The sequence below is a fragment of the Martes martes genome, assembly GCF_963455335.1.
Source record: "Martes martes genome assembly, chromosome: 8".
NCBI classification, from domain to species: Eukaryota; Metazoa; Chordata; class Mammalia; order Carnivora; family Mustelidae; genus Martes; species Martes martes.
The window spans coordinates 137793641-137821004 of NC_137895.1; the positions used below are offsets into that span (position 1 = coordinate 137793641).

Sequence of the window (27364 nt, forward strand, 5' to 3'; positions counted from 1 at the left end):
TCAATACAAATATTGATGAAGGAAATTGAAGATGACAGAAAAATATGGTAAGATATTCATGCTCGTGGATTGGGCCAACAATATTTTAATGAATATTGTTAAACTGCTACCCAAGGCAATCTACAGATTCAATGCAATCCCTATTAAAACAAACAAACAAAAAAAACCCCAGCAGCATTTTGCACAATTAGATTGTTAGAACAAACAATCACAATTGTTAGAACAAACAATCCTAAAGTTTGTATGGACCCAAAGAAGATGTCAAAATGCCAAAGCAATCTTGAAAAAGAAAAAGCAAAGCTGGAGGTATCACAATTCCAGACTTCAAGTCATATTACAAAGCTGTAGTCAAAACAGTATGATACAGTATGATACTGGCATAAAAATAAACACGTAGATCAGACAGAACAGAACAAAAAACCCAGAAATTAACCTATAACTGCATGGTCGACTAATCTTTGACAAAGCAGAAAAGAAGAGGCAGTGGGAAAAAGACAGCCTCTTCATCAAATGATGTTGGGAAAACTGGACAGTCACAAGCAGAAGAATGAACTCAACTACTTTCTTACATCAGACACAAAAATGGACTCAACATAGATCAAAGTCCTAAATGTGAGACATGAAACCATAAAAATCGTAGAAGAGAGCACAGGCAATAATGTCTCTGACAATGGCTGAAGCAACATTTTTCTGGATAAGTCTCCTGAGGCAAGAGAACTAAAAGCAAAAATAAATTATTGGGACCACATGAAAATAAAATGCTTTTGCACAGCTTTTCATTCAACAAAACTAAAAGGCAGCCTACAGAATGAGAGAAGATATTTACAAATGACATATTTGATAAAGGGTAAGTACCCAAAAATCTATGAAGAAAGAATACAACTCAACACCCCAAAAACAATTAAAAAATAGGCAGAAGTATTAAAAAATATTTTTCCCCAAAGACTACATCCAGATGGCCAACAGATATATGAAAAGATGTCCAATATCACTCATCACCAAGGAAATGCAAATCAGAACTACAATGAGATATCACCTCATACCTATCAGAATGGCTAAAAGCAAAAGCACAAGAAATGACAAATGTTTGTGAGGATGTGGAGAAATAGGAACTCTCGGGCACTGTTGACGGGAATGCAAACTGGTGCAGCTACTGTGGGAGACAGTCTGGGGATTCCTCAAAAAGTTAAAAAGTTAAAAATTGAACTACCCTATGGTCCAGCAAACGCACTACTGGATATTTACCCAGAAAATACAAAACCACTAATTCAAAGGGATATATGCTATGTTTATAGCAGCATTATTTAAAATAGTCAAGTTATGGATGCAGCCCAAGTGTCCATAGATAGATGAATTGATAAAGATGTGCTGTATATGCACGATGGGATATTGTTCAGCCATAAAACAAATGAAATCTTGCCATTTGCAACAACATGGGTGGGGCTAGATAGTACAGTGCTAAGTGATATAAGCCAGAGAAAGGCAAATATCATATGATTTCACTCATATGTGGTATTTAAGAAACAAAGCAAATGAACAAAGGAAAAAAAAAAGACAAATCAAGAAACAGACTCTTAACTGTAGATAGCAGATGGTTACCTGAGAGGAGGTGGATGGGGGGATGGGTGAAATAAGGGAAGGGGATTAAGGGTATGTTTATCTTGATGAGCACTGTGTAGACCTGCTGAATCACTATATTCTACACATGAAACCTAGATGCATAAATCAGTGGAACAGAATAGCATGCCCAGAAATAAGCCCGTGCATGTATGGCCAATTAATTTACCACTAATGAGTCAAGAATATACCATGGGGAATGGACAGTCTCTCCAACAAATGGTGCTGGGGAAACTGGACGACTCATAAAATACACAAAAATCAACTCATAAATGGATTAAAGACTTGAACGTAAGATGTGAAACCATAAAACTGCCAAGAAGAAAACATAGGCTGTAAGTTCCTTGTCATTGATCTTGGTGATTTTTTTTTTTTTTTTGATTTGACACCAAAAGCAAAGGTAACAAAATAATTGGAACAACTCCAAAACGAAAAACTTCTGCACTGCAAGGGAAACCATCAGCAAAACAAAAAGGCAGTGTATTGGATGAGAATAAAATATTTGTAGATCATAGATCTGATAAGGGGTTAATATCCAAAATATATAAAGAACTCCTACAATTCAATAGCAAACAAACAAGGTGATGAAAGCAGCTGAGGACCTGAATCGTCCTTTTTCCAAAGACAGCGTACAGACGGCCGATACGTGCATGGAAAGGTGCTCGACATCGTTAATCACCAGAGAAATGCAAATCAAAACCACAATGAAATGGCACTTCACGCCTGTTAGAATAGCTATTATCTAAGACAAGAAGTAACAAGCGAAAGGATGTGGAGAAAGGGAACCCTTGTGCACTATTGGATCAGCCACTTTGCAAAACAGTAGGGAGGTTCCTCAAAGCATAGAAAACAGAACTACGGTATGATCCAACAGTTCCACTTCTGGGTTTGTTTTTTTTTTAAGATTTTATTTATTTATTTGACAGACAGAGATCACAAGTAGGCAGAGAGGCAGGCAGAGAGAGAGGGGGAAGCAGGCTTCCCGCTGAGCTGAGAGCCTGATGCAGGCCTCGATCCCAGGACCCTGAGATCATGACCTGAGCTGAAGGCAGAGGCTTTAATCCACTGAGCCACCCAGGCGCCCCCCCACTTCTGGGTATTTATGTGAAGAACACGAAAACACTAACTTGATGTGCTAATTTCTTCCAATATAAGGCTGTTCCATCAACATAGGTAACCTGGGTAGACCCCTCGGTCTTCTTAGCTAGATCTTCCGGAGAACTCGCTGTAGCATCTGCTTGTTGCTTCCCTGGGGCACCTTTATGTTTGGGAAGTGGGATCTTTCCTTAAACCTCTGCTGGTTTTTCTTCTGCAGCGTCCTCACCTGTCAGCCTTTGGGGAATTGCAGAGTCGGGGCCTTGCTCTGCGGGACGTTTGGGCTTCTGGGAGTGGCGTGGCTGGTTTGCTCTTCCATTTAGACCCCTACAGCCTCATGATCAACACTAAGGCTGTTTGCTTTCTTAACATTTGTGTGTTTGCTGGACTAGCACTTTCAGTTTTCTTCAAGAACTTTGCCTCTGCATTCACACTTGGCTAATTGTTTTGTACAAGAGGCCTAGCTTTCAGCCCGTCTAGGTTTTTGTTTTTAATTTTATTTGAGAGAGTGAGACAGCATTAAGTGCAAGCAGGTCGGAGGGGCAGAGGGAGAGGGAGAATAAAACTCCCTGACAAGCAGGGAGCCAGATGTGGGGCTCGATCCCAGGACCCTGAGATCATGACCTGAGCCAAAGGTAGACCTTAACCACCTGAGTGACCCAGGCGCCCCAACTTTTGATTTAAAGCGAGATGTGGTTGACTCTTCCTTTCACTTGTACACACAGATGCCATTGTAGGGTTATTGATTGGCCTGATTTCAACATTGTTCCATCTCAGGGAAGAGAGAGGCCTGAGGACAGGGAGAGTGATGGGAATGGCTGGTTTCTGGAGCACTCAGAGCACACACAACATTTATCAAGTAAGTTTGAGGTCTTATGCGGGTGTGGTTCATGGTGCCCCCAAACAGTTACAACAGCAACATCGAAGGCTATTGATCACAGATCACCATAAATAATGGAAAAATTTTGAAAAACTGCAAAAATTACCAAAAAGTGACACCGAGACACACAATGAGCAAATGCTGTTGGAAAAATGGCATGGATGGACTTGCTCAACACACAAGCTTTCAATTTGTTTAAAAAAAAAATCTGCAAAGTAAAATCAAGTGAAATGCAACAGAAGGAAATTAACGCAAAAATAAATTACTAGTTAATGATATTTTCAGAACAACTTTATTTCAACTTGGACAAAAATTAAGTTACATCCTATAGATTAAAACAAATTCCAGACTTAAAGACTTAACAGCAGAACAGAACAAAATAATTATATACATGTTCTGGCTCTTAGTGGGGAAATACATTCTGACCGTTGGAGAAAGAAGGAACACTCTCGGAGTATATATTTCTGAATATATATGAAAAGCTAAAACTTTTCTGCAATATTGCAATCAAGCAACAGAATGGAAAAAAATTTACAAAATAAGCTAAATAGGAAATATCTGCTAATATATTTAAGAAATACATACATGTCTATGTAGAGACATAAATACAGTATAAATGTATGTGGTTTATAAATATATACGGTATATACAAATATACAGTCTGTACTAAGATCTAGATGATGCTTTAGTCAAGGAAGAAAAATCAAAGAAAATACGAACTATGATTCAAGGCATTGTTATAGAAAAAATAACATCCCACAGCAACTAGATTTTTAAAAATGTACATTTAATACAGAATGCAAGAAACTCACAAGAAAAATGTAGGAGCCTAATTTTGTTGAACAAGTGGCAGTGAGGGTGCGAACACACGGCAAACAGGCTTGAAGTGTCCTTTGCAGGTCTGGGGTTCGGACTCCCCAGGGGCTTTGGTCAGACAAGCTTCAGACTTCCTTTCCATGCAAAGCCCGCGGTCTGGACGGGAGGAAAAGGTTCGAGTCGTCCAGGGGAGAGAGAGCCCTTCTGCTCTCCACGGGTCCTCGTGCATTTCCGCACCGGGTACGTCCTGATATTGTTACTTTCCAGCCCAAACTAACGTGTCCGCGTAGGCTCCGTCCAGGTCGGGGTGGGAGAGGGATCTCGTGCCGAGGCGACAAGGAACCTGGACGAAGTCAGACCTTCCGAACCGTGCAACCCGCTTTGCACAAGCAAAGCAACGCGCACCTCACTAGGCAGCCGTCCACCCGGCCTTACGCGGAAACCCGTGCTTCCGCCCCGCCGCGGGCCCGGGGAAGGCGCGTCTGCTCTGCCCTCGCCCCCCGAAGGGCGCGGGTGGAAAGTGCGGGGCGGGTCTTCCCGGACCCAGAGCAGAGCAGCTCCGCAGCGCCGCGCAGCCCGCAGCCCGCAGCGCGAGGCACCGCCCGAGCCCCGCCGCGCGCGCTCTGCGCAGGGCCCCGCGCTCCGGGCCGAGTCCCGGGCGCCCGGCCGCGGCCGAACTACAACTCCCGCGGCCCCTCGGGCGGCCGCGAAGCGCCCCCATCGGCCCGCCCAGCCCGCGGAGCTCCGCCCAGGTCGCGGGCGCCCGAGTCGCCGGGAGTGCGGGCGCGCGGCGGCGAGCGGGCGGGCGGCATGGAGGCCCGCGGGCCGGACGGCTGCTTCCTGGGCGACGTGGGTAGGTGCGGGCGCGGGTGCGGGGAGTGCGGGCGCGGGCCGGGCGCGGAAGCAGGGGCCGCGGGGCTGCTCCCGGGCGGGACAGGTGCGTCCGAGGACGCGCGCCCGGCGATCGGGACGCGCGCTGCTTCCCGGGCGCCGGCAGGGCGGTTTGGTGGGCCGGGGCTGGAGCGCCGCCGTTCCCTTTCCCGAGCAGCCTCGGGGATCCCGGAGCATCTCCGGCGCGCTCTGCGTCCGGCTCCTCGACCCCGGCCAGCGCGTCGCGGTCATGGTCATGGTCATGGTCGTGACGCGTCAGTCGTGGGACTTCCCGACTGCAGACCCACCGGCGCGCCGCGCACCTTAGGGAAGACGCGGGGACGGGGTGGGCATAGTCATGGCCAAGCTCAGAGCACCCGGGAGGTGCCCGGTGTGAGAAGGTCGTGGCGCTCTGTCATTAGCATCTTACAGGTACACCCAGTTGTCATAGAAGGCATCTGCTCCGGGAGGAGGAGATGCCCTTGCGACAGGTCACCCTGTGTTTAAAAAACAGAAAAGAAAAGAAAAAGAAAAAGAAAAAAAAAAATCTCGGTTCGGGCTACGGAAGGATAAAATGAATTCGAGGGCAAAGGGACATTCCCCGGGGGAAGCAAACATCTTTGCCAATAAAGTAATACTACAGCACATGAAATGTGCCCAGAACGCACTTTGAAAACCTGGAAGGCCTCCCCCCCCCCCCATTGTCTAAAATATCTTTACATCAGTAAAAACAGCACTGCCAATAAAAGTGGGAAGTCTTAAGAGTGAGTCAGTTTCGAGTGTGAGGAGTTTCAGTCCTAGCAAGGCAGGTGTTTGGCCTGACAAAACAGCCACCTTCAACCAGATCAAAGGCATTTAATAAGCATCTGGTTTGACCCCGCATTCCACCCCCGGGCAGGCACAAGACTTTGACCCCAGCAGCGTGATCTGTGTTTGGTTCAGTTAAATAAGCAACGAACAGCTAACTAGGGCAGCCAAAACTAGTTGGCATATTTTTGTTCATGTAGAGTGCTCAATAACGGAGCATTTACTTCTGAGTGCTTTTGTTTTCTTTTTGTGTAGTTTAAGGAGTCTTGAAGGGAAAAGCATACCCCAGCAATGGATTTACGGCTTCTGAGGTTCATGGATATTTTCCACGGTCATTGTTTTATTTCCCCTCAAAAATATACCCTGACACTTTCATTCTCAATGCTAATGAATCAGCTGAATGTATTGGATCTGGGGACCTGCTATCCCAACAGAAGCAGAGGCCCACTGTAGGAACTGTAACCCATTTTAACATTCTGATCTGAAATTCTAGATGCATAGTATACTTCCAAGCATTACATTTTCCATTTTTTTTAATAGAACACCTCACAGAGGTAAAGACTGTACTTATTGAGGCCATATTGTAAGGCTCTGCAGAGAATTTAGGGCAAGTCATCTCCTAAGTGAATCCAGTATTCATAATACAAACATAATACAGGATGTTATGGACCCAATGTAAGTGTCCATTTGCAAAGTTGAAAAAGTGATCCTATATTCAAGATCTGTACTCAAGAGTGTACTCGAGAGGCTGCCAGAAGACGACAAAAGGGTTCCTTAAGGATTTGGGGACTCTAAGCCAGATGAACCAATTTTCTCAGTCATTCTTGGCCAAGAACTCCAAACACAGCTCACTACTGTCTGGTGTAATCAGAAGGTCTAATGGAGAGAGAAAGGAGAGTTTCTGGGATCACCGTAAGAGCCCGGATCTGCTAGGTTATGTGCCAGCATTCGTCACCTCTCCCGGGGGAGCTGCAGTTGGTCCCTATGTCTGATGATTTACAGGTACAGCTGAGTTCACACAACGAGAAAGAAGCAAGGCTGAAGTTAAACCCAGGAGGATTTCTTCTGGGTTCCTTCTTTTATGCTAAAAAGCTCACACCCTTCCCATCAAATACATTCATCTCTAATCAATTTGTAGGGTTACTTAAGTGCTCCCCCCCCCTCAGCAGTAAGTCTCAAGACTGGGTTTAAAATACTCTGTAAACTGTGTTGTAAACATATACTTTATCACCTCGGCTTTGTCGTTCCATTTATAGAGCATGGGAAGAGTCGATTTAGCAGAATTCTTTTTTTTTTTAAATTTTATTTATTTATTTGATACAGAGAGAGAGAGATCACAAGCAGGCAGAGAGGCAGGCCGAGAGAGAGGGGGAAGCAGGCTCCCTGCTGAGCAGAGAGCCCGATGCGGGGCTCGATCCCAAGACCCTGAGACCATGACCCGAGCCGAAGGCAGAGGCTTTAACCCACTGGGCCACCCAGGCACCCCGATTTAGCAGAATTCTTAAGGGCTTAGGTTTTTTGAAATGTTCAGTGACCACTGGCTTCAAGTTAAAGTCCCCAGATTCATTAACCCCTCACGAGAGAGCCCGTCTGTCCCCTGAAGCCATGCTCTGACCTCTCCTCTCTAGCTATGAATGTCCTAGATGGCATCTTTGTCCTGTAGAAACCCGTTTCATCTGCACTGATAATGTTCGCTGTAGCCACCCTGGCTCGTTTTCTTAGCTAGATCTTCTGGACCACATGCCACTTCACTTGGCATTTTTATGATTTGGAGGCGGCTTCTTTCCTTAAACCTCACCAACCAGCCTTCTAGCTTCTGTCTTTCTTTTATAGCTTCCTCGCCTCTCACCTTTCATGGAATTGAAGAGAGGTAGGGCCTCGCCCTAGGTTGGGTTTTGGCTCAAGGCGATGCTGTGGCTGGTTTGATCTTCTGTTCAAAACTTTCTCGGCATCAGCAGTAAGGCTGTTTCATTGTCTTATCGTTCGTGTGTTCACTGGAGTAGCTCTTTCCACTTACTTCAAGAACTTTTTCTTTGCATCCACAACTTGGCTGTTTGGTGCAAGAGACTTAGCTTTCAGCCTGTCTTAGCCTTCCACATGCCCCCGTTCCTGAACTTAATCATTCCCAGTTGTTTTTAAAAACATTTTTTTAAAGATTTATTTTAGAGAGAGCGCGAGCGCATGTGTGCGAGTTGGGGGGAAGGGAGAAGGAGAGAGAATCCCAAGCAGCCTCCCTGCGGGGTGCAGAGCCCAATGTGGGGCTCCCTCTCATGACCCTGCGATCATGTATGACCTGAGCTGAAATTAAGAGTCAGGAGTTTAACTGCCTGAGCCACCCAAGGGCCCCTCATTTCTAGCTTTTGATTTAAAGCGAGAGACATAGGACCCTTCCTTTCACTTGAACACAGAGAGGCCGGCGTGGGGTTATTAGTTGGTCTTAATTTCACTGTGTGGTCTTAGGAAAGAGGGAGGCCTGACAAGACGGGGACAGGGGAACAGTTGGCTGGGGAAGTCAGGACACCCACATTTGTCGATTAAGCTCCCCGTCTCCTACGAGCATGGTTTGGGGCATCCCCAGACAGGTAAGTAACACCAAAGGTTATGGATCACGGGTCACTACAACAAAGGTAATCATGTGTGAAATACTGCAGGAATGACCGAAGTGTGACGGGCACAAAGTGAGGTAAAAACCGTTGGAAAAATTGCAACACAGGATTGCCACAGGCCTTCAATGTGTAAAAAAAATTAAAAAATTAAAAAAGCAAAAAACCGAATTACCTGCGAAGTGCAAGAAATCGAAGGCCCCCTCGCCTTCCTGAGCTGCAGCCCCGTCCTGCTGCGACACTGGGGTCCCCACCCTGCGTTCCTCTTCGTGGGGTTGCAACCCCTGACCCTGCCCGCGGGTTTGGCTTCTTCCAGACCAACTTTACAGTGGTAGCTGCTTTTTACTAGCCCCCAAGATAGGCGTGCTGGTGACTGGTCATTACTACGGGGGAAGTAAACATCCTGGGGTCCCCTTCTTGAGGTAGTAGAAAGTCCCACAAGCTTGGCTTGTCTATTTTGTGACTATCAAATCTTCTGAGTTTTAGCTCCCCCTTTGCTCTCCACGGACCCCCCCACCCCATATATGATCAAGTCCCCATTTCATGGGGTCACAGGCTCTTTGGCTGGTGGGCGAGACAGGGAGACTCAGTTGGGGGGGGTGGGATATTACTAATAGACAGCATTTTCTGAGCACTTTGTGCCAGGCCACATATTATGTGCTTTTTCTTATTTTAATTCACTTACATTTCATGAACCACCAATGCATAAACTTATCATCAGCCCAGTTTCTAGGTGAAGAAACACTGGGGGTGGGGGGCGAGGTCCTGCAAAAGCTGATAATGGGCGGAGCCGAGTGTCAGGTGTAGCAGAGCCCTTAGCCCCTGTCCTGCCCTGCCCCTCCCGTGGATGCATGCGCTGAAGCATGGTAGTGGTGTGGCCATCTGGGTAGACTGTCATCGACTCACAACTGATCAAGTTGTCCCTCTGCAAAGGAGAGCATCCCACCCCACTTGGGATGGTGCTCTCGGAAGGCTTAGGAACCGACAAGTTGATTAGAAGGTGTTCTAGGAAGGGAGCCCTCTTACATTGTTGGTGGGAATGCAAGTCGGTGCAGCCACTTTGGAAAACACTGGAGATTCCTTAAGAAACTAAAAATAGGGGCGCCTGGGTGGCTCAGTAGGTTAAAGCCTCTGCCTTCGGCTCAGGTCATGATTCCAGGGCCTGGGATCGAGCCCTGAATTGCGCTCTCTGTTCAGCAGGGAGCCTGCTTCCTCCTCTCTCTCTGCCTACTTGTGATGTCTGTCTGTCAAATAAATAAAATCTTTAAAAATAAAAAGAAATTAAAAACAGAGCTCCCTATGACCCTGCAATTGCACTACAAGGTATTTACTCCAAAGATACAGATGTAGTGAAAAGAAGGGCCATCTGTACCCCAGTGTTCATAGCAGCAATGGCCACAGTCGCCAAACTGTGGAAAGAGCCAAGATGCCCTTCAATGGATGAATGGATAAAGAAGATGTGGTCCATATATACAATGGAGTATTATGCCTCCATCAGAAAGGACGAATACCCAACTTTTGTAGCAACATGGACGGGACTGGAGGAGATTATGCTGAGTGAAATAAGTCAAGCAGAGAGAGTCAATTATCATATGGTTTCGTTTATTTGTGGAGCATAAGGAATAACATGGAGGACATGGCGAGATGGAGAGGAGAAGGGAGTTGGGGGAAATAAGGGGGGCGATGAACCATGAGAGACTGTGGACTCAGAAACAGAGTTTTGGAGGGCAGTGGGGTGAGGTTGGGTGAGCCTCGTGGTGGGTACTAAGGAGGGCACGGATTGCATGGAGCACTGGGTGTGGTGCATAGACAATGACTCTTGGAATTCTGAAAAAATAAAATTAAAAAAAAAAAAGCTATTCTAGGGGAATGTAGTAATAAGATGTGCAGTGCGAGCAGAGGGGACTGCTATCATGAAGAGGTATGTGACGTGATCTCGTCTTTTGAAGTAGTGTGACAGTAAGGATAGGTCGGTATTAACCCAGCACGGTCACTTAGCACTTTTTTTTTTAAGCCGAGCGTCTGGAGGAGGGCCCTGTACCTTAGGTTATGGAGACTGAGGAAACACAGCTGTAGCAGGTGCTTTCAGGTAGTTCACGGTCTCGGCTAGTTAGTGCGGTTTTTGTCTGCCCTTGGCTCAGACCGGAACCCTCATCCCCACATAGTAGGGAGCCCAGTGGGCAGCAGGGCGCCAGGCTCCCCGTGATCCCAGACTTACCACGTTCAAGGCTCCGGCGCTCGGTCCCACCACTCGTGCAGGCTCCGTGCTCAGGAGGCAGCCGGATGGCGCCAGCACCGCTGTGTTCGGGCCCAGGCCACATGGAGGTGAAGAAGGGAGAGGGTCTTCTGGAAGTCCTTGGGAGAGAGGGGAGTTTTGAAGCTGTGAAACCATGGCCAGGCTCCCCCTCCCTTCCTGGGAGCTACAGTTGGGTCAGCCGTACAGCAAGGATGGCTTAGATCACTCATCGGGGTGAGTCAGACACTCAACCGGCTGAACCGCCCCGGTGCCCATCCCCCAGGGAGTCTGTGGGTGTTTGGACCAACTGTGTGATCACACGTAGTGTCTTAGGTTTCATAAGTGTCCTTGGGGTTGCACGGGGTTCTCTGGACCTGGAGGCGGCGGCACGGCCCCAGCGCTCGTGTGCTCTCCCGTGCAGGTTTCTGGGTGGAGCGCACCCCCGTGCACGAGGCGGCCCAGCGCGGCGAGACCCTCCAGCTGCAGCGGCTGATCGAGAGCGGCGCGTGTGTCAACCAGGTCACGGTGGACTCCATCACGCCCCTGCACGCGGCCAGTCTGCAGGGCCAGGCGCAGTGTGTGCAGCTGCTGCTGGCTGCCGGGGCCCAGGTGAGGGGCCCTGTGGGACGGAGCCCCGATATGGGAGGGACGGCACCTGCTCCCCAGAACCTAGGGAGGGGGGGAAAGAAATACAAGGCCTGGGATTAGCCTTGTGCTGAGCAAATGCACGGAAAGGAGAGAAACCCCTGGACGGGAAGGAGGAAGCCAGCAGGGGCCTTCTGTAGGTCAGCGGCACGCTGAGGACCAGTGTGGTCATGGCTCGGCTCTCAGGAGCGTACTGGTGGCCAGAGAGCGGCAGCCATAGGCAGGGAGGGGCCGGGGGAGTGCTCTGCCTGGATGCGGCGGGGCAGGAGCAGGCCTGCACGTCAGTCACACAGGCCCCGGGAGCTGCCGCTTGGGTCCGGGAGCAGGGTTGTGGTCTCTGAGATGACTGAGTGGGTCGCTGCTCTCGATGGAAGGGAGGGGTGGGCTGGCCCAGAACACAAGGCTCGGGTTTGTTTCCCCCGGTGTAAACACTCCTGTCAGGGCGCACCGGGAGCCGGAGCCGTGGCTGTGGCTGTGGCTGGCGGAGCAGCGGGCCGCGGGGCGCTGGGAGGGGCCGACTGGACACCTACAACCGGCCGCCGCTTGAACCCGGGCCCCAGTGTGCACCCTGAGCCGCACTGGTCCCACCGCCCCGCCAGTTCCCCGGAGCCTCGCCGCTGACGGTGGCCCCCGAGGAACCGGAACGCAGTGTAGTGTGTCCCCGAATGACAGCGGAGTTCTAGACGGAACCTGCCGGCTGGGGGCGTCGACGTCTTCCTTCCCTCTTCCTTCCCGGTGGTGTCCCGGCCGGAGGGGCCGCGTGAAGCAGCCGGCGCTCTGAGCAGAAGTGCAGACTCACTCTCCTCCCGTGTCCTTAGCTTGCAGTCTGGGGGCGGCGGCGGGGGGGGGGCAGGGGGCAAGAGGGAAGCAGAATTGAGCCTGTCCCGAGAGAAGAGCCCCGAAGAGGACGCCTCCCACGCTTGGCAGGCTGACAGGCACCCCCGACCCCCGTTCCTTTGTCTTTGAACGCCCTTGCCTGGCGCAGTACCTTAGCACACACTCGGACACTGGTGCTCCCGACAAGGGCCTTTGCAAAGATGAATGTGCGTCGGGGGAGAGAGCGGGTCCCGTGGGCTCCCCCTCTGCGCTGATGCCCGCCCTGACGCTCCCCGCGCCTTTCTCCCTCCCACCAGGTGGATGCCCGCAACATTGATGGCAGCACGCCCCTGTGCGATGCCTGTGCCTCAGGCAGCGTCGAGTGCGTGAAGCTCCTGCTCGCCTACGGGGCCAAGGTCAACCCGCCCCTGTACACGGCATCCCCGCTGCACGAGGCCTGCATGAGCGGTGAGTCCCCTCGAGCGAGCAGTGTAGACGGGAAGCCACAGGCTCGCTAAGGAGTGTGCCCAGACTGCTTCTGGCTCCTGGTCGGGGGTTGCCCGGCCGTTTCCTCCTGAAGATGGTTTTCACCCAGGAGTGGGGGGCCGTGGTTTCTAGGACGGGGTTCTGTTTCTCAGGGGTCCCCTCCAGTGTCTTTCAGATGTTAGCACTGCAAGTCCCTCCCCCTGCCATGCCTCCTCCGTCTCCCCCGCCTTCTGCCCTGTGGCTCCCTGTTCTGGTTGGGAGGCTCGGAACAGGTGGGATTTCATCTGCCCCACGGGAATGGACAGGTTTCAGATGGTGGGAGGGTACGAGGAAGGCCACTCCGTGCACCGAGAAGGTGACTTGTCCAGGCTTACTGGGCCCGAAGTTCCCAGTGGAGGGTCAGCAGAGAAGACTGGAAATTTAGGGCAACACCGGCGGGTGGGAAATCGTTAAATGACAGACTACGGAGTTTGAATTCTACTCTTCTGAGTGAAGGTTGCAAGCTCCTGGCCAGTATTTGGATTGGCGGGCGCGGCGCTGGTCTTGGTTACGGGGTGTGGGGTGCGGGACTGTGGGGGGTGGGGCATGCTCGTCCACGGTTCTTCACGGAGCCACTGTCCTCTGTGGCCTCCCACCCCGCTTCCCAGTGAGGTCAGCTTTTGTCACCCGGACCTAGTGCTGAGACTGTGCCACTGCCATCCAGGTCGAAGAAATGTCGTACAGTTCCAAGGACACTTTATGAAACCCGCGACACTACGTGTGATCGTGTCGTTGGTCCAGTCACTCCTCAAAGTCCTTGGGGGATGGCCACGGCCAGAGGGCGGAAGCCAGAGTCTTCAGCATGGCCTGTAAGGGGTTGGTGGCCTGGGTCTCACTCAGGAGCTCTCCCAGCCCTCTCCCACCACTGCCCCATACCACCCCGTCCCCCAGTCCCACCTAGAGCTGCGCAGTGCCCCCTGCCATTTCACACCTGCGTCTCTCTGCATATGGCCTGAAATCCCCACTCTGCAGAATGATGGCTGGGACAGGAACCATCTCCTGCTTCGGGGTCTCCTCTTCACTGTCATATTCGCTCTCCGGGGCTCTCTCTGGGCTGATACGTGTCTGGATTGTCTCCGGTCATTGATTTGTCCTTCAGCGTGGAGGGCAATAGGGACACCTTTATAAATTTATGTCCCGCTCTTGGGCAGATGAGGGAGGGGGAACGGCTGGTCTTGTATCTGCTTAATAGCCTCAAGCTCAGAATGATCCTTCTGCTAAAGTAGCGTAGTTTGGGGTGGCACATCTGCTGCTCTTGGGTAGAGGCGTGAAGGGGTAGAGGTGTCCTGATGTGGAGAGGGGAGCCGGGAGTGGAAAGCCCTAGGAGCCCAAGGGGAACGGATTCACTTAGAAGGCTTGGGAGAAGGATTGGCAGGGTTTATAGTACGAGGGAGAGCAGGGCACAGGGTCAGAGCCGGCTCAGGAGCGATGCCGATGGCGAGACGGACCGGCCGGGCACAGGGACCCCCAGGAGGGGAGGGAGAGGACTGTGCCGCAGTCAGGACATCCCCAAGAGCACGGCCGGCAGGGGGCTGGAGCTGGACGAAGCAGGAGTCAGTGAGGAGGGAGGATGCAGCCCGGGGCAGAATGGACCTCCACGCAAACCCCGTCGGAGATGCTGGAGAGGAGGCTGGAGAAGGCCCGGCGGGGACAAGGCAGGGGACCTACGAGGTGGGGAGGCTTAGGGAGGTTCATCCAGGAGCTGTGGCCTCGGGCTGCCAGCCGCTTCGGAAGCGCACGCCCAGGCTCCGCGTCCGCCCGCACACAGCGCAGGAGGCAGCCCAGAGGTGGGGAGCCCTTTCCTAGCGGCTGCGGAGCGGAGTCCGGCGGTTCAGGGGGTACCCCAGACCTTCCGCTCTCCTCCAAGAGGGTCCGCTGTGCCCTCTCCCCCTGGTCCGCGGCCCGGCAGGCTCGGTAAACCCTGCAGGCCCCAAAGGGACCTTCTTTGGCTCCCTGGGGCCCCACGGGATTGTGAGTGGCGTTCGGTTGAGCCCCAGCCCTGGTGCCCCCTTCCTCCCCCCGTAGCCAGGCTCGGGCCCACCTGTCCAGCTGCGGCTCCCTTGGGCTGATGGCAAATGCACACATTCATTCATGGTTCCCGTCCTTTCCCACACGCTTGAAGGAAGTTCTGAGTGCGTGAGGCTGCTTATCGACGTCGGGGCCAACCTGGAAGCGCATGACTGCCATTTCGGGACCCCTCTTCATGTGGCCTGTGCCCGGGAGCATCTGGACTGCGTCAAAATGCTGCTTAACGCAGGTAGGCCGGCCTTTCTCCCCGCGCTGCTCAGGGTGAGGGTGTCCTGATGCTCCCTGCGCTGCTGGGGCAGGCGTGCTGGTGTTTATACCCGCGTGGCTGAGTGGAGGTGTTTTGGTTAGCTGCACCGTGTGCCGGCCGTGAGCGGGGCAGTGGAATCAGACAGACCAGCTTGGAAAGTGGCTCTCCCACCCACACAGCTGAGACCGTGGGCCTCCGCGTCTGTATCTAGAAAGCTGGAGAGAATAAACCCCGTTTTGCGGGGTTGCTGGAAGGACTCGTACTCACGTTTCTGCAGGATCTGCTGCTCCATAAAGGCCAGTCGTTATTTTGAGTGGGCACGGGGAGCAGCCACAGTGCCTGCCTGATGAGTTTGCATCTAAATCAGAAAGAGGTGGGGGGCTTCGTGGGAAAGGAGCCCGCAGCACGTTTGGAATCCGGGTCCTTGTTCAGGCTCAGGATGGGGATTTCCCAAGGCAAAAAACAAAAAAAAGAAATAAAGCACAGCCCGGTCCAGTGAAGGTTGGATTCAGGACCTGTTTACCACGGCAGCTTTTAAAACAGCCAAAGTGGGAGCTGGCAGGGAGTTTTCATTATGAACCCAATGTAAATATTTTGTTGGAAAATTTTAGCTCAGCCATTCTGGGTGCAACTTAGGATAAAAAACAAAACTGGTCAGAAATAGAACGATGACGTGCTCTCTCCGGACGACAGTCATTTGAGCGTAAGTTATATGTGCTTTTCTGTTCGGGAGTCTGGCTCGCTTTCATGAGCCACTTTTACGTGTTTTTAGTGAAAAAGATTCATTTTGTGTCAGGTTAGCCATTAGGGTGGTTTTCCTTCTTACACAACGATAAACCTTCTGGAGGAGGAGTCTGAGGCCTTCCGGCCAATCACTCTGCTTTGCGGTCAACCGAGGGTTATTAGCTGCTGTGACTGCTGAGCGGAAATGGCCATGTTACCGTCAACAACTGTCCCCTGGGCGCCTGCTGTGCGTGTGCTCAGGACACCTGGTGCCCTTTCTTCTTTAGTTCCTTTAGTGGTGGCTGGAGGGGAGAGCATCGAGTCAGGGCCCTGAACCCCAGCACCCCTCTGTATCAATTAGGACTTTACGGATCCAATTACTCTTGTAAGCAGCCACGTGCTGCAGGGCGCCGAAGGGGAGTCTTGGTCCAGGAGACTGAAAGGATCAGAAGGAGGCAGGTGTCAGGGTCACTTTGCCCCAAGGGTTGTCTGCATCCTCAAGCTGGCATGTCTGAATCTTGCGGGTCCGCTGTCCACTCTGCTGGCTTGATCCTATGCCTGGCGTCCCTAATGGGCTGAAAATCACAACATCAGGGTCCGGCTCAAATCCACTTTTCTTCCCGGGGCTTTGGGTACTTTTCTCATAAAAGTGAGAAACAGCTTCTCCGGATGTCTCCCCTACGTTTCCCCTTAAATCCCAGGAGCCCACATTGGGTCCTGGCTCTGAACCCAATCTAGTCCCTTTGTCCAGGCTCAGCACATGCTGATTGGCTCAGGCCCAGGTTATTTGAACCAATTCCTGGGGGTGGAGAGAGAGGGATTAACCAATAGGGCCCATTCCGGGTATAGAGGCCAGGCCGTACCCCTGCCCTAACAGCCACCCTCCCCCCAAGTTCCAAGGTGTGGGCTCAGTGGGGCGGGCTGGTCAGTCTGGGAAGGCAACCGGGGGCTTTCCAAACACCTGGGGCATGGAGTGAGGGGCAGAATGGAGAGCCCTGGGGAGGGCTCCCCCCCTCCCCCAGCAGTGGTGACCACCACCACCAGGCCGGCAGCCCTGGACTTGACTGTCGCTGTAGGTTTAGACGGTCGCCTTTGACAGCTCCTCCTTCCCAGAGCAGAGGGACCGTTTCCAGCCGCGGGAAACGTCACACCGGAAAGGAGAGAGAAGAGGGCAGCGCGCGGGCTCTAAGTAGTGATTCTTCACGTGGTGGGGTGCGTCGCAGAGCCCTTGGAAAATCCCCGGGAAGCCTCAGACCCCCGGGCGGGCACAGGGGCGGCGGCTCTGGTGCGGGCCGCAGGGACTGTACCCGCCGCAGGGAGCGCGCCGGGGAGCGGGCGGCGCCGTGCGCACCTTCTCGGCGGCCGGTGCCGGGTGGTCCCCTTCCCGGCGCGCGCGGCCCGCCCTGGTCTGCGTGTGCGTCAGGCTTCACTCGGAGTCCGCTCTGGTCCGGTCGTGCTTTGAAACCAGACGTTGACCCCTGTTCCCCTGAAGACTGAGGTTGAGAGTTTTTAATGCCCCGATGCCTTCAGTTGTTTGATTGGCTTCCTCTCCCCTCCTCGGCGCTTTCTCCGGCCCTTCCCTCCCTCCCCCTCTCCCCATCCTCTCCTCTCTCCCCCTCCTCCCCCCTCTCCCCTTCTCTCCTATTCCCTGCCCCCTCCGTCTCTTCCTTCCTCTCCCCTCCGGTCCCTCTTTCTCCCCCCACCCTCGTTTAAGGCACATCCTCATCAGTCTGCACAAAACCACCTTCTCCCCCTTCTTTCTTTCCTCTGTCCCTGCCCCCCAGCCCCCATTTCAATGCGCGCGCGCTCCCTTTCTCGGCGTTTCCTAAGCTACACCGGGAGGGTTGAGTCAGACGGTGCCGTGTTCCAGACTCTGCCTTCTTTGCTGTTTGCACTGTGCGCGCCTAGGGCTGTGGTTCGCGCCCAGCTGCAGCGCATGCCAGCGTCCCCTCCTGATCTCCCATCTGCGTCGCGCCCAGTCCAAAGGAGCCCAGAGCAGTTTAAACACACCCCGTTTTGTACCTTGGGATGCCGCCTTGTGGAAAGAATCACTGCGCCGCGGTTTTGTATCCCGAGGAGCAAGGCCGGCGTGAGTCCGGGAGCGAGTCCTCCCGCTGCTTTTCTCCTTCACCGGCTGTGGCCCTTCTTTCTTGCTAAACAGAGACAATCTCTTTCCATCCCGCTTGGCAGGATCATTGCCACAATTAATGACCTGGACAGCCCCTGCCCTTCACAGTCTGGACACTTGACAGTTTATTTTTCGTCACCAGTTTGCGTCTAGCATTCATACTCCTATTTGCTGTATGACTGCAACTATAGAATTCTTTATTCGTCCAGGCGGCTATTGGAAGAACGCCCCCTGGCATGTAGGGGTTTCATGGGGGGGGGTTCTTTTTTAAAATTTATTTTATTTTTTAATTAACATATATTATTAGCCCCAGGGGTACAGGTCTGTGAATCGCCAGGTTTACACACTTCACAGCACTCACCATAGCACATACCCTCCCCAGTGTCCATAACCCCACCCCCCTCTCCCAACCCCCTCCCCCCGGCCACCCTCAGTTTGTTTTGTGACATTAAGAGTCTTTCATGGTTTGTCTCCCTCCCGATCCCATCTTGTTTCATTTATTCCTTTCCTACCCCCCAAGCCCCTCACGTTGCCTCTCAACTTCCTCATAACAGGGAGATCATATGATAGTTGTCTTTTTCCGACTGACTTATTTCACTAAGCATAATACCCTCTAGTTCCATCCACGTCGTCGCAAATGGCAAGATTTCATGTCTTTTGATGGCTGCATAGTATTCCATTGTGTATATATACCACATCTTCTTTATCCATTCATCTGTGGATGGACATCTAGGTTCTTTCCACAGTTTGGCTATTGTGGACATTGTTGCTATGAACATTGGGGTGCACGTGCCCCTTCAGATCACTATGTTTGTATCTTTAGGGTAAATACGGTAGTGCCATTGCTGGGTCATAGGGTAGCTCTATTTTCAACTGAGGAACCTCCGTGCTGTTTTCCAGAGTGGCTGCTCCAGCTCACATTCCCACTGACAGTGCAGGAGGGTCCGGGGGGGGGGGATGGTTCTTCAACGATTGCCCTTCAGTATTATTTTTGCAGTGTGTATCTGCAGAATTAAATACTTAGGTAATGTAGCCTTCTTCCTGAGGGATTTTTTTTTTGCCTTGACCTCACTTGGGAGTTTTGGCTGCGGGCAGGGCAGAGAACTTTTCTGGGCTTGTGTTGTCTTGTTGGGGTGCTTGCTGTGTTCTTAGGGTCAGGCAGTGATGGCTGTTATGGACATAGGTTTTAGGTTCTACTAGGGGATTAGAACTGTTCTAAGTCATGGGTTCCTGGGTGGCCCAGTCGGTTAAGCATTGGTCTTCAACCCAGGTTATGGTCCCCTGGGTCCTGGGATTGAGCCCCTGTTGAGCTCAGTGGGGAGCCTGCTTGTCCCTCTTCCCCTCCCCCAACATGTGCAGCCTCGAGTTCTCTCTCTGCCTCAAATAAATAAATAAAATCTTTAAAAAGAAACCCTTTTAAGTCAGAAACCAGAATTTCCAAATATTTTTGAGCAGTGGGACAGGAAATCTAATAGCCTTACACCCCTTATTTCTTCTAAATTTATCATTACATGGAGATATGTTGGTGATTCGATCTCTTTTAACCCCACATTGCTGATATTTTATGACTGCGATTGGACTCTCTTTTGGGGGGCATAACTTCACTAATGCTGGGGTATTTGCTTGGTTTCTTTAAGATACTTTTCTCCTATCCCCTTCCTCTTATAACTTCCTTATCCATTAGGAGCAGACTTCAAAGAAGTTGGTTAAAAAAAAATCCTGAGGGTCCAGGAGATCCCCTCGCATAGAATTGGTGATGGCTGTGCCCTATGAATGATGTTTTACACAAATCCTATTTTTATCAAAATCTTTATTTTTTGATGCATCTAAAATATTATAATTAGTACTGGTTCACCTCTTTCTGAAAGTCTACTGTTTTTTAAAAGATTTTATTTGAAAGAAAGAGAGAGCATAGACAGGGAAAAGGGCAGAGGCAGAGGGAGAAGCAGGCTCCCCACTGAGCAAGGACCGCCCCCCCAAAGTGCGGCTCGATCCCCAGACCCCGAGATCATGCCCTGAGGCGGAGGCAGACACTTAACTGCCTGAGCCCCCCAGGCGCCCCTCTGAATGTCTACCACTATCCTGAGAGCAGGTGGGTGGCAGAGCTTACGAGACACCTCATCTCTTACCTGGATTGTGGAAGATGTTTGGGGAACATGACCTGTGTTTCCTTTGAGCTTCTCTTCTGTGAAAGAATATTTACTAGGAAGTATTCCTTCCTTCCTGCAGCATAGCTTTCCAGAGCCTCTGTCCTGCACCTGCCGTGCATGTGCTCACACGAGCAGGAACAGTGTGCGTGGGAGCGGGAACAGCGGGGGAGTTTCTGCAGCTTCCCCGGAGCTCTCAGAGCCTGAGCATCCAGGGCACAACCTGTATGGGGTCTTAGAACTGCCTGTTAGCTCGCAGGGAAGTTTTCTGTTTTCTTTTTTTTCTTTCTGGTTCCATTTCCAGTTCTCTTACTTTCCTATAGCTGTTGGCCTGTAGCTCTCCTACCATCAGAAAAAACAAAGTAATTACTGCTTTGGGATCTTGAAAAAGATCCTGAAAAGGCCGTAGGAGAATCTGTCTTGACATTCTTTCCTGGCTGGGGCATTGCTTTTGGACACTGTGCGGAGCGAGAAAGTACCACCTGACCTTTCTGCTGGCTTCGCGGCCTCTCCTTGGTGCTAATTGTTCTCCGCTCTGGCCCGGCAGGGGCCAATGTGAACGCAGCGAAGCTTCACGAGACCGCCCTGCATCACGCGGCCAAGGTGAAGAACGTTGACCTCATCGAGATGCTCGTTGAGTTTGGAGGCAACATCTACGCGCGGGACAACCGGGGGAAGAAGCCGTCCGACTACACGTGGAGCAGCAGCGCGTCTGCCAAGTGCCTGGAGTTCTACGAAAGTGAGGCCGCGCCGCCCCGTCGCGGGGATGTGGTTGGTTGGGTGAGCACGGCACGGGGTAGCCTGCAGGATGCTCCGACAGTCTGTCCGGTCGTGTCCGAGCAAGCCGGCCGTCCTGGGCCCCTGTGCGCCACCCCCACCCTCCAGGAGACAAGGACAGAGGATCTGGCTGAGGACCAGACTTCTTTGGGTGCAGATTTTTTTTTTTTAAAGATTTTATTCATTTATCTGAGAAAGAGAGAGAGCGCCCAAGCAGAGGGAGTGGCAGGCAGAGGGAGAAGGGGAGCCCGAAGTGGGGCTCGATCCCAGGCCCCTGGGACCATGACCTGAGCCAAAGGCAGACGCTTAACTGACTGAGCCACCGAGGCACCCCTGGGTACAGATTTTTTTTTTTTTTTAAGATTTTATTTATTTATTTGACAGAGATCACAAGTAGGCAGAGAGGCAGGCAAAGAGAGAGGAGGAAGCAGGCTCCCTGCTGAGCAGAGAGCCTGATGTGGGGCTCGATCCCAGGACCCTGGGATCATGACCTGAGCCGAAGGCAGAGCCTTTAACCTACTGAGCCACCCAGGCACCCCATGGGTACATATTTTCAAATGATTTTATACTGCCTTACCACCACAAGAGGCTTACAGACGCCTCTCAGTTGGGGGGAAAAAAACCCAATTTACTCACATGTTTGCTGGCCCCACCCAACCGAAATCCGTCTGAACTTAGAGGCAGATGCCTTCCGTATGTGCCAAACATGTCCTGGAGGGTGTTTCTTTTCCTGCTCCAAATAACTGGGGAGATGAAGTAACAGGGGAAAATGGATTTCTCCAGGATTTCTTTTTTTTTTTCTTTTCCTCTCAAAGAATTTTTTATTTCATACATCTTCATCAGTCGAGAATACTGTGGCGAATTTATATTTTTATCAAGCAGATGTCTGCAGCATTTGTGGGTTTTTAAAGAATCGAATCGTTGTAAAAGCTGACTCTGTTACGCAGGTGCCTTGGTGGCCGGGGCGCCCCCAGGGACCGTCCATCGTTGTCCCCAGTGTGCTCACCCTCCCGAGCCACGGCTGCAGGCTTCTCCTTTCGTGCTGAGGTCCCGACCCTCCGCCTGCAAGCCAAGCTGTGTCTGTCAGAGCCGTTCTGTGGTGTGTGCGTGTTCTCCCCGAGTGCCTCTCTGCCCCGTGGCTTGGGCGGTGAGGGCAGGGCCTGTGGCCTGGGACCCGCCCGGCAGTGGCCCTCGCCCCATCTCATCCGTCTGGAAGTTTGGGAAACGAGCCTGCTAGCCACAGAGCAGTCCTTTGCTGACGAATCTGTGTGCCAAGTTATAACATTACAGAAAAGGGGTAAAGAAAAGCCTCCCCAGAACCCCACAGAATGAAATCCCAGTGGACGCCACCCAAATTCCATTTTCCGATCTTCCTTCCGGGGTCCCCGGCATCCGTCCTGGTAGCCTTCCCAGCAGGCTCGCAGGCCCCATCCTAGCCCGAGGGGAGGGGAAGCGTTTCCAGGTCTGCCCTGGCATTTCCTGAGGTGGAGGATGGTGTGCTCCTTCCTCCCGCTGACCGCTCGGGATTCCTGTTCCCTCTCTTCCAGAAACACCTCTGACCCTGTCGCAGCTCTGCCGGGTGAGCCTGAGGAGGGCCACCGGCGTCCGAGGACTGGAGAAGATCACCAAGTTGAACATCCCTCCCCGGCTCATCGATTACCTTTCCTACAACTGAGTCGCAGGCCTGGGAGGCAGGAGCAGGCCAGGGGGGCCGGGGGTGGGGGTCCCCCGGCTGCCGGCCTTGCCGAGCCTAGGGGCTGGGCCACAAGGACTGGCCTTGTCTGCAGCCGCCCGACTGCTGGAGCCAGAACAACGTTCCCCGCGTCCCGGCCGACTGCCCTGTCCTGTCTCCTCTGCAGACTCTCGGAGGATACTTCCAAGGCCCCGGGAAGGCCCGGCCTCAGCTTCTGCAGGGAGCATGGCCCTGTGCTGGCTCTCCTGGAGTTCTGCTCGCTCCTCGATCCCAGCCATCCGGTGTCTTATACTGACCTTCCTCAGGGGGACTCTCAGGGAGGACTCTTCTGGGAGCACAGGAGAAGGCCACGCGGGGCTGAGGGTCCAGGGCCCTGCCGCCCGGAGCCCGGGGCACCTTCGGCACTAGCGCAGTCCTGGGTGTCCGAAGGGAGGAAGGACCCTGTGCTGCAGAGGTCAGGTCCTGACCATATGGCTGGGGACAGGTCCTTTGAGGACATCCCGCTACTCGGACGCTTTTTTCTGGAGCTGTGGTTGGCACTCTCCAAGGTCCCCCGGTGCCCAGGCAGACCCAACACTCAGGGGGCTTTGCAGGGGTCTTGGTCGGGGAAGCCTTGGGCAGCTTACTCCCACACCTAGCGCAGGAACTCTCCATACCTCAGCTTTTACCAAGTTTACGTTGGGGATACAGCCTGGTATTAGAGCAGACACAGGCTGCCGCACTGAGGTTCTGTTAACAGGTCTGCAAAATCCCAGAGGACATGAAGGAGTGTCCGCGCGTATTCCTGGAGAAGCTTTCAATGTGAAGGACCGTTAGGACCCCCTCTAGGGAGGACTGCTCCTCTGTTCCTGCAGTTGGCGAATGGATTCTGTCTTTACCCTAAAGTGTGCTCACTCCCTGAAGCTCTGAAATTGGTAGGACAGGGTGATTGCCGGCACCCGGGATGACCAGCCACTGACTCGTGCCTTCTGTAGGTACTTACGGGACGTCTGTGATTCTGGGAACTGTCTGAGTGCCGAGCTGCGTAGGAATCAGACTCTTTCCCCGAGGCAGGGGAAGAAAATGTTTTCCGGTTTGTTCCCGTAGTAACAGAGACACGAGCTCTACACTCTCGGCAGTGAGATGATCCCTTCAGTAGTACAGTCACCTGGCCTCTGTGTCCGATTCTCTCTCCTGATTTAAAAACACAAAAACCAGGCAGTTCAACTAGAGGACGTTTGCATAATTTGTTCAGATGTATTTGGTTTCTGGGGACACGAGGAAGGCACCACTGGGAAACGTGGCTGGGAGTCGTGCCCGAAGCCGCCGGTGTCCCGAGCTGCTCCCAGGGGAGTGTGTGGGGCAGAATGAGGCTGCACTGGGGAAGCCGGGTGTGGGCGCGTCTCGTCTCCTCGCGGTTCCTTGGTGGGACCCCAGATCTGGGGAGAATTTCACGGTGGTGGCCAGTGGGCATTTTCTGGCTTGAAAATGACATTGATGCATTGTCATGGTGGTGCCTCGCTGAGTGCTGAGAATGGGTCACTCCCCTTCCAGTGATGTGAGATCCAAGTTTGGGGCAGATGGGTGTTTTGCACTTACTAACAACAATAACAATGACAAAATCACTGGGTTCTGCCCGTCCATCTGTGTAACAGAAACTGGCCTCCAGCCACGAACGCTCATGCGCTTGCTTCCGTGGACTAGAGAGCAGAATCCATCCCCACACTCACTGCTGAATAAAAATTGTTTCATAGAGTCCATCCTGACGTTCACACAGCCCTTTTGTTGGAAGCAGATGCACTGATGGGGCCCTGGCCGTCTCCCAGATTCCTGTCTTCCTGCCTCCCTGTGTCCTGGTGCTGATGTCAGTGACTAAGACTTTAGGGCCTCCTGTAGCTTTTCTCCGTCAGCCTTGTCGAGCCGTAACCCATGTGGATTCCACCTGCACCCTGACTAGGGGGTGACCGTAGATGCGTTTCTCCGGTCCTCTCAGCCCGGATCTTCCCGGCCACGGTGGAGGGAGGAAAGGTCAGACTCTGATCATTTAAAGGACATTAGTAATCAAGTCCTGAATTGTATGAATGAGAACATGAGGCCCAGATAGCCTGTGTTTTTGTGACTCTGAAGTTAGGTGATTAACAGAGGCCTTGAAAAACATAAAGTGCTCCCCACACATCACAGTTAGGTGGGTATGTGTGTACGGTGGCTTTATTGGTGTTCGTAGAGCTTGTAGCTGTGTCAGTGATTCTCTTCTGACCTTGGGACAGTCCCACTTATTTCAGGAGAAACAGATCAGAAGACCTCTCCGTTGGCATTTTAGAACTCAACATGCAGCCGACAAATCAGGAGACACTTATGGCACAGATAACAACGGACTGGTCATGAAAATACAGAAAGATCTAGAAATTGTAAGAGAAAGATTAGGATGCCTGGGTGGCTCAGTTGGTTAAGGCTCTGCCTTTGGATCAGGTCCTGAAACCAGGGTCCTGGGATTGAGTCCTGCATCGAGATCTCTGTTCAGTGGGGAGCCTGCTTCTACCTCTGCCCCTCCCCCTGCTCGTGCTCTCTCTCTCTCTGACAAATAAATAAAATCTTTAAAAAAAAAAAAAAGATTGATAACCTGACAGAAGAAAGAACACAGGCAAAGACTCTGGACAAGAAATTTCATAAAAGAGAAACCTCAATTGTCCCCTGATGGGAAAGGGTGTTTAGTAATGATCAGGGAAATGCAAATTAGGGACTGTTGCGTTCAACAAAAAGATACCCGTATATAGTGTCATCTTGATGAAAATCGACAGGTTTGACAGTTATGTTGTTGGGTCTTATGGGCGTATAGGGCAGGGTCTGCTCGTGGGGCTACAGACTGAGAGGTGTTTGGGAGGCAGTAAATGATGTCTGGGACCATTAGAAGTACATACCATATGTACCCGGAATTTCTCCTTTTATAAACTTACTTTAAAGAAACTCAGGCGTATCACAAGGAGACTCCGTGAGGAGGGTAGTGCCACAGTGTTGGTAACCATGAAAGGCCCCATTAGTCGGGATAAGTTAGAGAATATAGTCCTGGACGGCCTGTCCTCTAATAAGCTTAAGGTGGATTCGAGCCCAATGCTTTCACAGTAATCGATCTAAAACTTCTAATGGCAGACAGAAAAAAAAGTCGCCAGCCTTTATGTATGGATGAAACGCCTCCCTCTGTACAGACTGAAATACAGAACAGCCTGAGTGTCTACGGGTGCCGAGTGTACAGGAAATGCACAGAATGATGGACCCCCGTGGTGCGCAGGTCGCCTCCAGGCCAGGAAGTGGGTGTGGGACCCCAGGAGAGACACCAAGGAAACTTCAAGTATGTGCTATTTTGTTTCTCAAAACAAAGTTACGAAGCAAATACAGAAGGCTACTATTTCAGGCTGGGCAGCCAACAGACGTGGGTCTGTGCTGTGTGTGGGAGTTTACTGTTTTCAGAGTAACAATTTAAGGCACAGAGGAGGAACAAAGGCAGAAATGTCTTTAAAAAAAGAGGAAGAGATCCCTGGAGCTGTTATAACATGATTCTGTTTCAGAATATCTTTTGGCCTCTCACTGGCTAGGAGCACCTGTTTCGGTGACGAGACCTTGTCTTTTGCTGCAGGACCTGACACCGTATTCCCTCCATCCTTGTTTTTGGGCTGAGGGAACAGGTCGCAGCTGCTTTCTTAGGGTAGATTCTGAAAGCCCTGAGTGCACCTTGTGGCCTCCACGACCCCCCTACCTCTCATCCAAAGGGCAGTATTGGCTAAAACCCCTTTTCTGCTTAGCCTCACCTGCTCTGGGATGGCCCACCCCCTAGGTGATTGTGAACCTTCTAGATGTGGCTCTGTGCAAACTTCCCAGCCTCAAATCCTACCCTTTGGAGACATGGGAGCCTGAAGAACCGGTTCAGTAGGAGGACCCCTCGTCCGGCTCTGGGGTGCTGCCCACCCCCCACAGGTCAGAGGGGGGGAGGCACAGGGAAAGAAGGGGTCTCCTAGCACCCTTCACTCTCCTGCCCCTCTGGGTCCCTTCCCATCGCCAGGGAAGGAAGTGGAATCTCCTCTTTCCCTCCTTCCCTTCCTGATGATTACGTGCCCAGAGATGCTGCGCGTGGTACCCATCTGTACTCGGGATGAGTCTGTGCAAAGCTTTGAAGTTGTTTGGGACCAAAAGAATGCCTTGGCACATCCGTCCCCTCCCCGGGGTTGCTCTGTTAGAGCTGGTCGTGCTTGCTTTCCAGGGGGCAACCACCCTGACTTGTAAGCAGTTGAGTTCTTTATTCAAGAAAACCATCTTGAAACCGGCTCTGCACGCAGCTCGGCTGCGGGCTCTTGTGAGCGGCTGTGCTGTCTCACACTCGTCAGAGGGCTCGCGAGGGTGCGAGCAGGCTGGCTGCATGCCCGCCCTCTGGGCAGCTCTAGCATTTATGGTTCTCCCTGTAACAGCCTGGAAAGTACTTCCAGACCGTGGAGTCTTTGCTTTTTCCTTTTCTCAGTGTTGGTACCACATGGCTTTGGTAGCTGAGCCCCAGGCGTGTTGGCGTGAAAGTCTTGTGATCTCTGCCACTCTGAACGAAAATATGTCTTAAGTTGTCCAATCTAAACAAGCTGCCTCCTACAAGCCCAGTGCCTCACAACCACAAGAGAAGGGAGAGGAGACTCATGATAGGTCTCCCGCCCCCGCCCCCCCCCCCACTTACTTCTTTATATAAAGTTTTTCT

General features: G+C 52.1%; 1 protein-coding gene across 1 annotated transcript; it reads left to right on the forward strand.

Moving 5' to 3' along the window:
* The first annotated feature begins 5160 nt into the window (after positions 1 to 5160).
* On the forward strand, positions 5161 to 24390 carry ASB13 (ankyrin repeat and SOCS box containing 13). The gene is made up of 6 exons (XM_080811757.1): positions 5161 to 5261; positions 11346 to 11533; positions 12703 to 12853; positions 15033 to 15167; positions 20731 to 20922; positions 22508 to 24390. The coding sequence occupies exons 1-6, from the start codon at positions 5219 to 5221 to the stop codon at positions 22633 to 22635; spliced, it is 837 nt and encodes a 278-aa protein (XP_080667883.1). The 5' UTR covers positions 5161 to 5218; the 3' UTR covers positions 22636 to 24390.
* The last annotated feature ends 2974 nt before the right edge of the window (positions 24391 to 27364 follow it).